General features: G+C 44.6%; 1 protein-coding gene across 1 annotated transcript in view; it reads left to right on the plus strand.

Annotated features, from left to right (window-relative positions):
• Positions 1-10,293: 10,293 nt before the first annotated feature.
• KCNQ1 (potassium voltage-gated channel subfamily Q member 1) overlaps positions 10,294-15,959 on the plus strand; it is a gene marked incomplete at both ends in the record, with an annotated part of 343,099 nt that continues 337,433 nt past the window's right edge. The window contains one exon of the mRNA XM_084262844.1: positions 10,294-10,691. Coding sequence (XP_084118970.1) covers positions 10,294-10,691 — 398 coding nt within the window. The remainder of the gene's footprint in view (positions 10,692-15,959) is intronic.

Raw genomic sequence — 15,959 nt, forward strand, 5'->3', positions numbered from 1 at the left:
TTACAGTGGTCTGTAGGGACAGGACAAGGGGCAATGGCTGCAAGTTGGAGCACAGGAAGTTCCGCACCAACATGCGAAAGAACTTTTTCACAGTGAGGGTGACAGAGCCCTGGGACAGGCTGCCCAGGGACCTGGTGGAGTCTCCATCTCTGGAGATATTCAAGACCCCTCAGGATGCCTATCTGTGCTACCTGTCCTAGAGAACCTGCTTTGGCAGGGGGATTGGACCTGATGAACTCTTGAGGTCGCTTTCAACCCCTATGATTCTGTGAATTCCATTGTTGCCGTTTATGTGATTGTAATAGGGCAGCTTGTCCCACTGAGGGCCAGTCAGGCTGTGAGCATCTAGGACAGGCATGTGTGCCTGTGGGCAGTTACTGTTAGTTGGGCAGCTGAAAGTGGGGACAGCGGCACAGCGAGCAGAGCTCCCTGGTGAAAAAGACAAATCCAAAAAGGAGATAGAAGTTCCCCTGGGCAGTGAAGGGGCAGTTTGATAATAAGGCATTAAGACGAGGACGTCTTAAAACAGACCGGTAAAAGAAACAAACAAAGCCAACTGCGACAGTGATGGAATGGCGAGGCCGCAAGCCCTAACACGTAATTGTCTAACTGCCTGAAATAGCTTCCTGGTTCTTAAACTGCCGGTCATTTTTCCTTTGTCCTAATGTGACCAATCCTTTTACTTCACCTTTTTGAAAGTACTGTTTTGTGCCTCCTGTGAGGAGCGTCTGCAAAGCCCCAGGCAAACCGCCGCCGGCGGAGCGGGGCCGGGCGAGCCCGGCGCTGCCGCCACTAGAGGGACCCCCAGGAACGGGACACGGGCCGGCACCGCCAGGCCGGGTGTGAGGCCGCAGGGGTCTCCGGCGAGGAGCAAAGGGAAGCTTTGCAGGCCAAAGGCCCTTCGCTCGTTTGTTTGTAACGAGCTCTGAAATAATAGGAAATGTGAATTAACTTATTACGTAACAGGTTTGGTCAAGGAAAGAAAAGTGACTTTCCTGCTGGCAGGATATGGGTTTGGAGGGTGGTCGCCTCTTCGCCCAATTGGAGACCAGCGCATCTGCTGCCAGGAGGTTTGTCATGGAAGAGTATTTGTGTTGCGCTTCTGAGGAGTACAACGCAAATACTCTTACTGTCTCTTCAGAGTTGCTGAGAAGAGTAGGATTGGGCTGTGGTTCAAATAGCCTGCAATCCGTGAGCTTAGTTTCTCCCCAAGTGGTCCTTTAGCAGAGCCTTCAACTTATTTCAGTAGCTAACAGCAGTTTAATAGCCCGGTTAGCAAACGTTAGTGCCTGGCTATGCATGCAAGTGCTTTCAAAAACGCTTGGGTCACTTGATTTGTAATTAGCGATCAGCCAGGGAGATGACAAGGGCGCTCTAGTATTTATACTTCTGCAGTACTACAGAAGTAGGGGTGTTTGGGGGTGTTGCCCCCAAAGTTTTTGGGCTCTGCAGAGCACAAATTCAGCAAGCTTTAGCTTTAGCATCGCTACTGTAAAAAGTGATGGAAGTGAATGTGGGCTCCAGAGACACTAAAGATGAGGACACAAAGACAAGAATTGCAATTAACCCAATTAGGAAAAGGTCAGGGATGGGACTGGAATTTGGCATTAAGTCGTAATTATGGAACAGGCTAAAATAATTTTTGCAAGACCCTAAATTATGTTGCATTGTGTAGTTTTACCTGGTTCTACCAAAATGAAAACTCTTATTTTGTGAGACGAAAGGCAACCTGAAATTCCAGTTTGGCAGAGCTGATCGTTGCACAGGTCTCCTGAGGTCTATCTGCTGAGCTTTATAGTTTCCATTTTGTTTGCACTGAGAGGTTATTTACTGAGAAAAGGTGCAATGGCAGGGGAGGAGACATTGCTAATACCTTTTCTGTTACTCTGTAGGGTTTGGTTTGTTTGTTTGTTTGCTTGGGGCATTAGAAAGCTGTTTGATGAATTACTCCTTGAAAACTCCTGCTTCTACCACAGGGCTGGCACTGTACTACTTGCATCGCACATGTGTAACCTCCCACTGGAGTTTTCTAGTGAACTACCTGCAATTAAAAGGCACGTTCAACCACAGATACGCTTGATGACTCCCGACATCAAAAGTGGGTTGCTAATGTGGGCCCTGCTGCAGAAGAATTATTATCTATCCCATGTCATTCCATACGTGTGAAGCAGGATATTATATGTTACAGATTAACAGGGTCACAGGCAGGAAGTGTTCATTGGCCAGGAAGAGATTTAGTGATAACTAGTGAGTTCTTTCTCAACTGCTAAGAGTGAAACCCTTCCTGAAACACCAGAACATCCTTTTATTAAGCACAGTCCACTCCACAAGGAACTATGGAAACAAACCTTTGGAGGGGATTTCAGGATTTCAAAAGTTCTGTTATTTATTTGCAGTTTAATCAGCAGCGTTGTTTGAAACCGATCTTAGTCAAACAAAGAGAGGGTTTGTGACTAATGCAAGGAGGAGAATTTTCTTTTGATGCAAGATGATGAAGCAACAATCTTTTCATTTGAAGAATGCCATTTGTCACTCTGCCCTCAGATACCTTTGCATGTGAACGAATCCGCGCCCTGTATCCTGTGTGTGAGTAATCAAATGCCTGTTGAGTCTCACGTGCTTCTGGGATGAAAATACACCACATCAGTCTTAATGGAGGAAATGAATGTTGCAGCTTTTTACCAGCATCTTCAGTTTTCTTTTCTGGAGTGATACTCAGAAGAATCATTTTTCAGTTATGAAAATGACATCAAAGAACTGAGGAGGATGGTTCACCACAGGCAACTGCTGCAACAGACCGGCGAGAGTCCTTGTACATGTGCGCACAAGTGTGCCTGGCTGTCAGAAACCAGAACTGAGATCTCCTAACGGTAGGCCCTCCTAGTTTTGCCAGGCTTTTTCACAAGTTCTAGATCTTGATTTTTCCTCCTGACACTTTAGTCAAGATTTGCAAGCAGGTTGGGAGCAGGAAAAGAGTGTGGAGAGGGACATGTGTAAGATGGGATGCACTCAAGCAGTTCAGCTACATTTCTAGCTGTTTTGTTCTTACTGCCAGCGAACTTTTTGAGGTCTCTCCCCTGAATTCCTGCTCCTAAACAAGTATACATTTAGGCTCTGAATTCTTCAGAATTCTGTGGATCTTTATTGACAGGAACAAAATTCCAGTTGGCTGGTACTGGCCTTCTATATAAATGAATGTTCATTGACAAGAAAAATTATAAAGTCTGCCAAGTATTGGTGCAGATACACACTTGCTCAATCTGACTTGGAAAGGGTTTCATTTTTTCGGGCACACATTTTATTGAAGGTAAAGAATATTGTTGTAAATAGCAGGATTAATCCTATGCACAAATAGCAATATATATATATAATTATTTTTTTCACCTTGCAAGATTCAAACTTCTTGTTGTAGAACATTTAAGTATTTAAATGCATGTGTAACTTCCAACACATGAACACAAAACAAACAAAAATAATTAGTTTGTGTGCCATAAGTCTAAACATATGCGCAGAACCTTTCTTGAAACTTTGCTTTAGGACTTAAAACCCAAGCACTGGTAGGCAATAACATTCTTCCCAGAGTGGCATGAATATGCTTTAAAAACCTGTGAAGCAATGTAAAAAGAGGTTATAAACATAGACATAACCATGCAGTAAGATAGCATTCAAACAGATAATAATAATCAGGATTGTCAGCTGCTGGACTGAAAAGCCTCCAAACGCCAGATATCTGGTGCATGCTGTTATCTTCTGCAACGTTACTTCTCTCTACTGACCAGATTCCTAAGCTTACTGCATCCACTGTTAAAAATAACCCAGCAGAACAGAGGGGGGAATATTAAAAGCTGGTGTAAACTTTCTGAATAGAAAGTTACCTGTCTGCCCAATTTGTCTTGAAAGAGACTGAGAGAAGGGCAGACTGCAGAAATAACTTTTTCAAGTGTGCTTTTTTTGACAGTGATTAATCTTCTTATGAAGTGGTTCATCAGTGTGGTCTCTGACTTCAGACTGATGACTGCTGCTAACTTGTTCGGTGGCTCTTGCTTTGGTTAATTTGTTTCAAGAGGAACAACATGCATTTCTTATCATTTTTCCAAGTCCTACTCTGTCTGCAGATAGTTAATTCCCCACTGAGGGCAGCGTTTCAGAAGGCAAGAAGTTATGTTGTCCAGTTTTCAGGAAACAATTTATTGAGGACTTGGTCTGGAACATACTTTGCCTATCAACTAGGCTGCCCTAATCATCTGTAATTTTACAGATGAACATCTCCTGTGTCTTTCTTTGCAGCACTTGTCCTAATTACCAGCATTGTACAGTGGTGCTTTTAAAATGAATGGCAAAGGTGTCACATTCCCCAGACACAGTCACCCCAGTACTTCTTGATGGTGCTACTGCTTTCTGTTGACTCAGAGAAAGCCTAGACAGCGATGGTTAATAGATACCTGAATTGCAGGTAGAGCAACGGCATGGTAATTGTGGATGTTGCTGATCAAGGAAGCTGGAATAATCTCTCTTGAAGGAAAAAGTGAGCTGAACTAACCTGAGGATTCTCCTGAGCCATACAGCCAAGGGACCACAAGGCACTAGTGGAGCAGGACGAAGTTAGTACCGCACATTATAAACAACTGATTGCAATGGTCAGGCTTTGGGGGGACACTGCCATTTCAAATGATTTACCCTCTTCATATCTGGAGTTTCTACCAGTGTGCTACCAAGCTGTCTGACTGGCAGTGCCTGTCATCAGGGAAAATCTGTTGGATTTATACAGAAGAAGCATGAACGTACTCAGGAGCCTGTAACAAAGTTTTTGCTTAAATTTACAACCTAAAATTAAACTGGCATATAAGCAAACCAGTTGTACATTAATAGGTTGTGATCAACCAAAAAAAAAGGTAAATAAGACTACCAAGGTGTCCAATGAAAAATGGAGAAGTGTACAGGTACTCAGGAAACTGTTCTTTAATAGCAACTTGAACAACAAATGAATACTTACATATGTATCTCCCCACTTCCCCAATGAAATGGCTATGGCATAGTCTCTCCTGGGTTAAAAAAAATTGTTCCTCGCCTCTGCTTTGAATCATGAGGCTGAGGTTTATTTGTTCAACATGTTATTGTTGTGTTTTCAAGCTTTTCTTTGCATCTGAGGTCTAGGTAGGTAGTTGTTTTGCAGCTTTTAGTAGGAATATTTCCAAAGTATTGACATAGCTCTGTGTGCAGATTTTTTTAAATTGATCGAGAATATTTCAAAAGTTATTGTCATACAGTTACTGCTGTATGAAAGTATATAAACAACCTAAGACTTCAGTCTCAGTTCAGTCACATTTACCTCCATCACTGTGTTTTTAAAATGATCTACTGACATGATTAAACTGTGGATTCGCCAGGAAATGGAAGGCAACAAAAGATTTTGTTCTAATTCAAGAAAAATATTAAAACAAAGCAAAAGAGCCCCTTGAAAAAGTTCTTTAATATGTCCCCCACTGTAGCTGGACAGAAATGGAAAGTGGCATTTAAAAATCAAAAGAAATCAAAACCATCCTCCAAAGTAATCTAACTGCAAATAAGAAGCCGGGGAGAACTGGTGCAACCTGTAATTGCAATGTAAGTGTTAAAGGCTTTCAGAAGACAGAGAACACTTGGATACTTAGTGTTTGTTTGAGTCTTAGCTTCCACAGGGAAGTAATGCACATAAAAGATCAAGGTGCCTCTTTATAACTGGCTGCACCAATTCTGGCTTGTTAAACATTTGGCAGTGATTTAGCAGTGGGATCTTACCTGATATTGTGGCAGGCACAGAGTGATAAGATAGCATTTAATGAGCATACCTGACAATGCATTCATAATATTGATTATAATTTGGTACAGGATAACAGTAACACAGCCCCAAGATAGGCCAAACACTTCTGATCTCCTATAGCCCGGTGGTGGGATTTTCACAAGTGCTTTATTAATCCTGCTCTGATTAAATTACTAGGATTGGGAGCTTTACTACAAGTTTCACAGGTGTATTATCATCACACTTAGGTGACTTACCACATCTCTTTTCTAGAATCAAAATCCTCCTGAAGACATAATATTTAAAACAGTACTTGCAAACTGTGAAATAGCCACTGTCATTGTTGCTACCAATCTTGCTACAGCTCTGTAAATGCTCAATGTAGATTGCTTTTCTGAGAACTAATTCCATATAGTATTTAAATGTGTAATATTTAAAACCTATATCCTCCTTATCCAGCGTATTTTATAACTCTTTTCATAACTAAAGCCTAGCAACCTGGCTCCATAAGCATATTGTAGCACTCATCTTCCTCCACTTCCCATTTTTAGCTCTTTCACTGTGCTCCCTGGATTTTTTCCTCTTCCTTCACTTAAATTAATTCTGTTGTTCTGTAAAACAAATGTGATTAATATCAAGACATGCCTACTTATGAAGGGGAAAACCAGGAATTCCTATTACCACATTAATCATAGAATCATAGAATCATAGAATCATAGAATGGTCTGGGTTGGAAGGGACCCCAAGGATTATAGAGCTCCAACCCCCCTGCCACAGGCAGGGCCACCAACCTCAGGCCTGGATCTACACAAGGTTGCCCAGGGCCCCATCCAACCTGGCCTTGAACACCTCCAGGGATGGGGCATCCACTACTTCTCTGGGCAGCCTGTTCCAGCACCTCACCACTCATTCTGTAAAAAACTTCCCCCTAATTTCTAATCTAAACCTTCCTTCCTTTAGTTTGAATCCATTCCCCCTTGTCCTGCCATTGTCTATCCTTTTAAAAAGTTGAATCCCCTCCTGCTTATAAGCTCCCTTCAGGTGCTGGAAGGCTATAATGAGGTCACCCCACAGCCTTCTCTTCTCTAGGCTGAACAAGACCAGCTCCCTCAGCCTCTCTTCATAGGGCAGGTGCTCCAGCCCTCTAATCATCTTCGTGGCCCTCCTCTGAACCCTCTCCAATAGTTCCACATCTTTCTTGTATTGGGGGCCCCAGATCTGGACACAGTACTCCAGATGGGACCTCACAAGGGCAGAGGAGAGAGGGACAATCACCTCCCTGTCCCTACTGGCCACCCTCTTCTAATGGAGCCCAGGATACCATTGGCCTTGCGAGCTGCAAGCTCATGGTAAGTTTCTCATCCACCAGAATCCCCAAGTCCTTCTCAGCAGGGCTACTCTCAAGAAGCTCTTCCCCCAGTCTGTGTCTGTGTCTGGGATTCTTCCGGCTCAAGTGCAACACCTTACACTTGGCAGTGTTGAACCTCATTAGGTTCACCCCGGCCCATCTTTCCAGCCTGTCAGGATCCCTCTGGATGGCTTCCTTTCCTTCTAGGGTGTCAACCACACCACTCAGCTTGGTGTCATCCGCAGACTTGCTGAGGATGCACTCAATTCCATCATCGATGTCATTGATAAAGATGTTAAAGAGCACCGGTCCCAAGACAGACCCCTGGGGGACACCACTTGTCACTGGCCTCCACCTGGACATAGACCCATTGACCACCACCCTTTGTCTACATTCTGTCAACCAGTTTCTTATCCACTGGATGGTCCACTCATCAAATCCACATCTCTCCAATTTAGAGATAAGGATGTGGTGGGGGACTGTGTCAAAGGCCTTGCACAAGCCCAGGTAGATGACATCGGTCGCCTTCCCTTTATCTACCGACGCTGTCACTCCATCATAGAAGGTCACCAGATTGGTGAGGCACGACCTTCCCTTGGTGAAACTGTGCTGGCTCGCTCGTCACGCATGTGCTTCAACCTGTCATCCAGGAGGATCTGTTCCACGATCTTCCCAGGCACAGAGGTGAGGCTCACCAGCCTGTAATTCCCTGGGTCTTCCTTGCTCCCTTTCTTACAAATGGGAGTGATGTGACCTTTTTTCCAGTCCCCAGGGACCTCTCCTGACAGCCACAGCTTTTCAAATATGATGGATAGTGGCTCAGCAACCACATCAGCAGCTCCTTCAGGACCCGGGGATGCATGTCATCTGGCCCCATAGACTTGTAGACATTCAGTCTCATGAGGCGGTCATGGACTTGCTCTGCTCTTACAGTGGGGGGGGGGAGCGATTTGCTCCCCCAGTTCCCACTTAGAGTTCTAGAGAAGCAAAGTTCTGGGATTTGAGAATTATGAGAATTAAAGTATTCACCTGGATAATGTGGCAAACTATAATAGTTTTGGTAACTTAATATATATTAACATAACCATTTCTTTTATTCTCATGAATAAGTAGTCATCTATTTGACACTTTTAAGTTGCTCTTGCCTTCACCTGTGCCAGACAGATATTTTAGCATTCAGTAACATGAACTTGCAGTGTATCATCTAACCAAATTATTTCTGCTATATAGAAGAATTGTCATCATCCATCAGCAACACATTAAAAAAGGTGGATTTTTGATGAATTCCTTGAGTCCAGGAAAAGATGGATAGGTACTGTCTAAATACTACTGTGAACTATTTTAAAATTCCTTTATTTGTGATGATTCTTTGAAAGATGTAGCCAACATAAGAGGTCCAACCCAAAACCTTATGGAAATATTTCTGACCTGAAAAATAGTTCAATATGTTGGGCAATGGAAAGTATTTAAGACTTTACTTGTTTTGCAGTGAAAAAATTGTTGAAACAAACTTTGGTGTTTTGGAAGTGTTTCTCATTCAGGACTGAGGATCAAATTTAGTTCTTAAAAATTTTCTTCTCTGCTTATCTATTTAAATACATAATACTGCTTTAACTTTTGGGTTGGAAGGAAATAGTGTAGGAAAGATAGAAATTCCATTTTCTTGGGTTCATATATATTGGGGTTTCTGTTCTCTAATAACAACATGATGCTGCAATACTTTTTAAAGATTTTGAAAACAGTTTGTGAAGAACATAATGTACATATGAACATACAGCCTCTTGTTTTGCTGAACTCTGTAAATTATGTTTTGCAGTTGGCTCCCGGATCAGGTCCTGTGTAATTTAGAAAATATGTTGGTCTTTAAAATAACGTGGAACACTTGCATGAAGAAACTCATTTGCTAACTTTAATATCAAGACTTTATCAGGCTAGTCCTAAGTGAGCCTTCAAGGGTAGCAATGACATTTTCTTCCATTAGTCATTTTTCTTGCAGATGCATCATAAGAAAGAAAAATTTCTCAAAAGAGAGAAACCTGGCTCTATTTTGACCAGATGCAGGAAAAGCTTCCCTTCAAAAGCTGCTTTCATTGAGCTAGTTTGTTCTTCTTGCTCTGCTGGAGCAGGGGGTAAGCCTGGTTAAAGTGGTGTTGGTTTAGAAACAAGTTTTACAAATTCTCTTTGTAACACTTCTGTCTTTGTATTCCTAAGAAAACAGCCAGTTCCTCCACGGGTGCAAATTCCAACAAGAGCCTAAAGCCTTCCTTGTTTTCACTAGTGAAAGATCTTGCCCAGTTCCCCTACCATACATGCAGCCTGACATTTGAATGGAACTGCAATTAACAGGGTTGTTTTTGTTTAACTTTATTTAGCACCTTATCTTCCCGCAACATTCTTGTCCAAGTACCAGTATCAACCATGAACTCGACATAGCTCTTACTAGTTCTGTTCTATTTTGGGCTGGAAGGAAAAACTCCAGCACACCAGATCAAAGAGCACCCTCTGGTAATAGAAATTGTTAGCTAATCGGGGCAAAAAAAACCCCAACAAAAAGCTCTTATTACTATGCCAAAGCGATTCACACCGCAGTAAAGTCAGAGGGGGAAACCTGCTAGGCTTTGTGGGCTGCTGTCAGGCTTCTCTCTGATCCCTACCCTATCACCTCCTGCAGCACAAGCCTCACAAAGGTAAAAGGCCACCTCCGTGCAGCCGTGCTGGGGACACGGGGTCCGATGAAACAGGGCCAGGTCAGTAATGAGGAGCGTGGCCTGACACGGAGAGGAGGTCCAGACTCCAGCCGGCGCTTGCTGCCCGGCCCATGTCTCCGGGGCTTATGGACAGGTCCCTGAAGCCGGTGCAGCCCGAGAGACGGCAGGCCGCCACCGACTGCGGGCACAACCCCGGCGCCCCAGCAGAGGTAGCGCAGCCCCCGCCCCGCCGGTTCGGGGCCGCAGTACAGCGCTCCCCGGCGGGCGGCACCGGGACTACAGACTGGGACCCGCCCCCGCCGCGGCTTCCCCTCACCTTTCCCGGCTGGGAGCCGCCCCCGAGGGGGACGGGCCAGTGGCGGCGGCGGGAGAGGGCGCCCGGCGCCGGTCCCCAGCTCTCCGGGGCAGCGCAGCCTTGACACCACAACGCCGCCCGACCTCCCCGAGTTGTCCCAGCCATGTCCTCCAGCTCCCCTCCGGGCGAGCAGAAAAGCCGGAGCCTGGGCCGGCTGTCGCTCCCCAGGAAAGGCAGCATGACGCCTAGCAAGAAGCTCTCGGCGCTGGAGCTGGCTGAGAGCACCCCCAACGCCCACTACGCCCCGCTCTCCGCCAGCCAGGGTGGGCAGCCGCCGGCGGGCAGTAGCCCGGAGCCAGAGCGGGACCGGCCGCTGCGTCTGAGGAACGAGGTGGTGGTAGTGAACGCCGACTGCCCGCGGCCACCCGTCAGCCTCGACCCCCGCGTCTCCATCTACAGCCTCCGCAAGCCCCTGCTGAGCCGCAGCAGCGTCCAGGGCAGGGTCTACAACTTCTTGGAGCGCCCCACGGGCTGGAAGTGCTTCGTGTACCACTTCACCGTGTGAGTATCTGCCCCGCTCCCCGCCGCGCCCACCTGCTCCGCGACGGGACTCCCGTTACAGCGGCTTCTTCTGTCAGCCGCGGCGGCGCCGCTGCCCGGAGCGCAGTTACCGTCTCCCGGTGCGGCCGTCGGTTCGAGTGGCTCTCAGGGCATCCCCTCACGCCTGCCGGCCGCCCCTGAAGCGTGAGGTGCCTGCTGCCGCCGTGCCCGCCTCCCCTCTGCGCTCGTCCACGCCGCGGAGGCTGGAGAGCGGTAGCCCCGGCGGTCCTCTCAGTCGCGGAGCTTTCCAGACTAGCCCGGTACTTGAACGTCTTACAGACACAGCCTTCCTTTGTGGGTTTGTTTCTTCATAGGTGCGAAACAAAGCAAACAGAAAGTCACACACCAGGCGAAGGTTTCTTTTATTTGGAACAGAAAGGCTGTTATTTCAGCTCCGGAGCTCTTAGGTATTGCTGTCTGATAGAGCGGGAGCTGGCCAGGCTATTCTCTTCAGAAAGTTACTATGGGAGCTGAAAGGACTCGTGGCGAGGGACGTGGAAATGCAGTACGTAACAGTGTCGTCCATTCACTGGTAACTTTCAATGCAGTGCCTCCTGATTATCCAGCTCACTGCACAGCATCTGTTTCTGACAGGTGTGTTATCAGTGTTGCTGCCCCATGGGAGGAGAATGAGAGACAGGTGATGCTCTTTTTCTTTGCCTCTTTTATCGCCCCTTGCTATCTCCTCGTCTTATTGAGTATGAATGCCGTTGCAGTTATTTTTAGACAGGAAGGAGGACAACAACATTTGGAGGATGTTAAGCTCGCTCAGCTGCTGGCAAGTTGAAAGCTGCCGTGTGTATAATACCATGGAGCACAGCATCCATCCTGAGCCAGTGAGTGGTGGGTCTGTGGTGTGCCGGGATCTCAGCGAGTGCCTCTGTGAGAAATCAGTGCTTTTTAATTGAGATGTTGCAGAAGGCTTGCGTGACCCTTGAGCAATTTGCGCATGTTAAATAAAGGTAATAAGGTCAGGCAGAAGCACAGTGTCTGTTTATTGTATGCATGCACAGACATGCGTGTATGTATATAATATAGCTTATTACAACAGCTGGAGGTAAAGATATTTTATGATCAACATCCTAAGACAGAAGACTTCAATAAAAGTCAATTTTTATGATCTAGTTATTCTGATTTTAAAATATGTTTCTAAGCATTAAGTTAAGGATTGTGTGCTTATATTCCACACCTGAGTGTTTTAGAGTCTTTAGGTAGTCAGGTGAGTGAGTGGTACCAACTTTATTTTAGTGGGGGCAAAACAGCTGTCATGAATGTATTTAATTGGGAGATGACTGTGCAGCTGTTGAGTTAATTGTGGGATCTATTCTCATTAGCATTAAGATAATGCTATTGATGACATAACAGCTGATGGTCATAATTACCAAGTGTCTAATAGTTGGGGTTGATCAATGTAAAACTTTCAGGAATAGGAGTTCTTTTTTTATCTGAAAAGGAAGTTTAGGCAGCCATCTCTTGTGACTTCTGACCCTTTTCAGGTGTCTTGAATTACGTATAGTAGGGACAGTAAATTGTGTTCAATATTGTAACTTTTTTTCTAAACCATAACAGTAGGTCTGGGAAAACCCTGAAAAAAATAAATAATTGTTATAACCCTTTACCTAAGATTCTAGCCTGAATTGTAAGTTTTTTTATTTATTTCCAACTATTAGTTTTGTGGATTAATCCTATCTGTGCAGGAATTAAGATTTTGTAATTCTACCTTAGGAAAGAGATTGTAATATGTACGGGAAGTCTCTCCCCCCAGTACATGCTTACCCACGGTGTATGCATTAGCCCCAGCATTTCCCTTTCCAGAAGAGCTCTTCTGGTGCAATGGTGAATGACAGTTGCAGTAAATATTCTCAACCCTCTTACTAAGCATTGTGCAAATTCATTCTCTTAGGGCTCTGATGAGACAGAGGAATTTCTTGCAAGGCAATCTGCAAGTACCATGTGTGCTTTTTTAGGCAGCCCTTCTCTGATTTCCACCAGGAGAGGGAATTGAGTCTGTACTGTTCTCAGCCATCTCACCTTCTCCCTACTTATGTGGTAGATAAGCCTCCATTTTTTGGTACCCATGTTTTAGGTTACTGATCTTTGGTTTGTGCCTCTCCAGCTCCTGATTCTGAGCTGCCAAAGCAACTTCCTGGGATGCTTTCTTTCTGCTGCACCAAGAAATGCTCTGTTTGAGTGCCACCCCTGCCAGCCAGATCCTGAGTATTGGCTAGGTTAATAATTGCTGCAAAGCAAATTTTTGTTACTAAAAATCAACTGACAAGGCAGACAGTCTTTCCAGAGAAGCTGCTGTGTCTCAGCCTTTACTCTGGAGGAGGCGTGGGACTTGATTTTTGCACGTGGATCGCTAGATTTTTGCATGCGGTTGGTTACGAGTGATGAGCTGCAGAGCTGGAAAGGACTCAAGTTCTAAGATGCTCCTTCCCCCCCCCCCCCGCAACAATCATGAATGCACTTCTTTCCCACTGGAGAAAGTAATGACTATTTTGTTGTCAGCATAAAAACAGACATTCATGGAAAGCTATGCAGGGTTTTACTTGTGACGTGCAAGGACTCTTCTCATGGTTTTCGGACCTGCCAAAATGAGCATAAGAAACTGTTGCCATTTGCCTGTTGCCTCTGTGACTCCCTCTGCTGACTACCCCCTTCGTATTTTGGGGGCTACCGGCGGCCTGGGAGGTCTCAGTCACTCTCTTAAAGGTTCAGAGTGGAAAGGGAACAGGAGTGGTGTTAGATCAGGGCCTGAAGGCCAAAGCTGACTAGAGGGGCCTGGCCAAGATTTAGCCTGAAGATGGGAGCAATGAGCACTGTGGACCTCCTCATTTTCTAGCTCTTCCATTGTTTACATATTGCAGAGTGTGTGGCTATTTTCTTCATTGTATTCTGAAATTATTCAATTTAGAAACAACAGAATAGTCAATTTAACTTGTATCTCTGACTGGCTGTTTGAAACACTGTTTATCAGGCGATAAAACTACATCTACTATAATTGCTTGTCACACCCTTTTCCTGCTCAGGAATCTTAGCCAGTGGTATCTGGAATACTAACAAATAAGAACTGATACTCAGAAAGTATTTCCCTCAGTTTTAAATTCTAGTGTTTAGAAAAGGAAAGCGGAACTCAAAGCTTTAATCCACAGATTCTGTGTTGGTATGTTTGTTTCCTATTGTTTAGATTGCTGTGGGCTTTGGTGTGCAGCAAAGCCCCTTGTGTCTCCCTTGATGGTTGCTATCCTAGATCAGACCTGTGACCTGTTTACTTCTGAATTGATATTTCCATGGCTGTGAAATACCTGCTTTCCAAGATACAAAATATATACTCTTCCTCTCTTCTTGATTATGTTAATCTTCTGGGATAACTGGGCATCACAGTTGCTGATTAAATAAACTGGATTCTGCACACGCCTTAGATTTGCCTATTTTGCTCAGACCAAAGAGCAGAAACACCTTTAGTGAGCAGATTAAGAAAGACTAGAGTTTACTAGTGGAAATAATCTCTATGGGGAGAAGGAATGGGGAATCTGCTATTAATTTACGACTCAAAACCTGCCTAAAAATACTAGTGGAGATGATAAACTTTAATTTCGTCTACATGACTTGGTTTGTTGTTGTATTAAATTTTGTTTAAATATATTAAGTATATAGTATACAGACACTTAATTCTACCTGTGCAAAGACATGGCATTCAGTTGAAGGTTTACATGCGTGCCTTCTGCAAATGCAACTGGTGGTTGCTTGGAAACTTGGATTTTGCAAGCAAGAGCTTGCCATGTGGTATGGCTCTGTGCGTGGTAATGTCCTGCCAGGGCCACCAAACCCTTCCTAGCTGTCACAGGTGAGGGAATGAGCGAGTGCCACTGTTCTCAATGACCTTCTGAGCTAGGGCATCTTATCACACTTATCATAGCAGTGCACCTTGGGATAGCGGCTTTGAGAGGTGAAATGTTCTGTGACCTTAACGAACTGAGTTTTCAGGGTATGGAAGAGAGGTGGAGGGACAAAAGTAGCCTAAATTCGGGCCTCACAGTGGCCTGTTGAAATACTGAAGACACTATCCCAGTGCTGGAAATGACTGTGAAGTGTAAGTGAAGTCTTCAGGTACTTTAAAAAGTTGTTATAAGTCAATATGTTAAGAAAACCAAGTGCATGAGGGAAGTTTCTTCCCACCCTCTTTAAGTAGTTTAAAATAAAAATCTTAAAATCTGCCTGGAAAAACATAAATTATGAGCTTTCTGGTGATTTCTCTTGTTCTCAGTATGGCGAGTAATGACTTCTGGCAGCGTACGCTGCACGCTGACTCCCCGCATTATTTGAGGTGTTGGCCCTTACCAGAGGGAACAATTCGGAAACCAACGGACCATTGGTCTGTTCCGGTATGGCAGCTCTCCTTTGTTGCTGTGCAAGATTATCAGCTTCTATCTTATCTTTGCGTGTGTGTACCAGGTTCAGTTTACTTTGCCTTTGTATACGTTTGGTTTAATCGCTAATGATTGTCATTGAGTTTGTTCGAATCCCAAGACGTTTACATAAGCTTGGACTAGCCGGTAGCTGAGACTTGGGAGACTGGTCTCTAGAAGCAGGCAGGCTCTCAGAAGTGTGGCTGCAGGTGTACGCGTGCAAAGATAAGAAGCAAGGGTAGACAGAATATTCCAGTTGCGTGGGTATCAGGACTTGTAGTAGCCAATTATTTAAGGCGATGCAGTGTTTGCATAGTGCTGCTCGCATACAATACTGGGAGGAGGAAGCGTAACTCCAACTTAAAGTTCTTTTTTTGTCATTTTTCCAAACGTGCTGCAAGCATATTTCTGAGCCTACCGGTTTGTACTCAGCATGTAAACCGTCCGGGAGGAAAAATGAGCCATAAATTAGTGCGTGCACGTGCTCACACGTGGCTGAGTTTTCTTTCAGAGTGAGTTAACTGAATGGGGAAAAGGGGCAAAAACTTCAAAGTACTGGATTTTGGGCATGGGCGTTGGGATGTTCACAGATTTTTGTAGCTTGGAGTCAGACTTCCAAATTATTACTTCTATTTTAAAAACAAGATTTAAATCCTCCAAAATAAGCATGGCTTTTTCAAGTACAAGGAAAGGAAAATAATTTTATCACAGTCATATTTATTTCTGCTCCCCCCTTTTGGCATGTTTGAGAGATGATGATGCTTCTCATGCAGAGACTGAGGTGAACAAATGTTTGTTTTATTATAGATGACATTGT

This window comes from Gallinula chloropus (assembly GCF_964237585.1).
Source record: "Gallinula chloropus genome assembly, chromosome: 4".
Lineage (NCBI taxonomy): Eukaryota > Metazoa > Chordata > Aves > Gruiformes > Rallidae > Gallinula > Gallinula chloropus.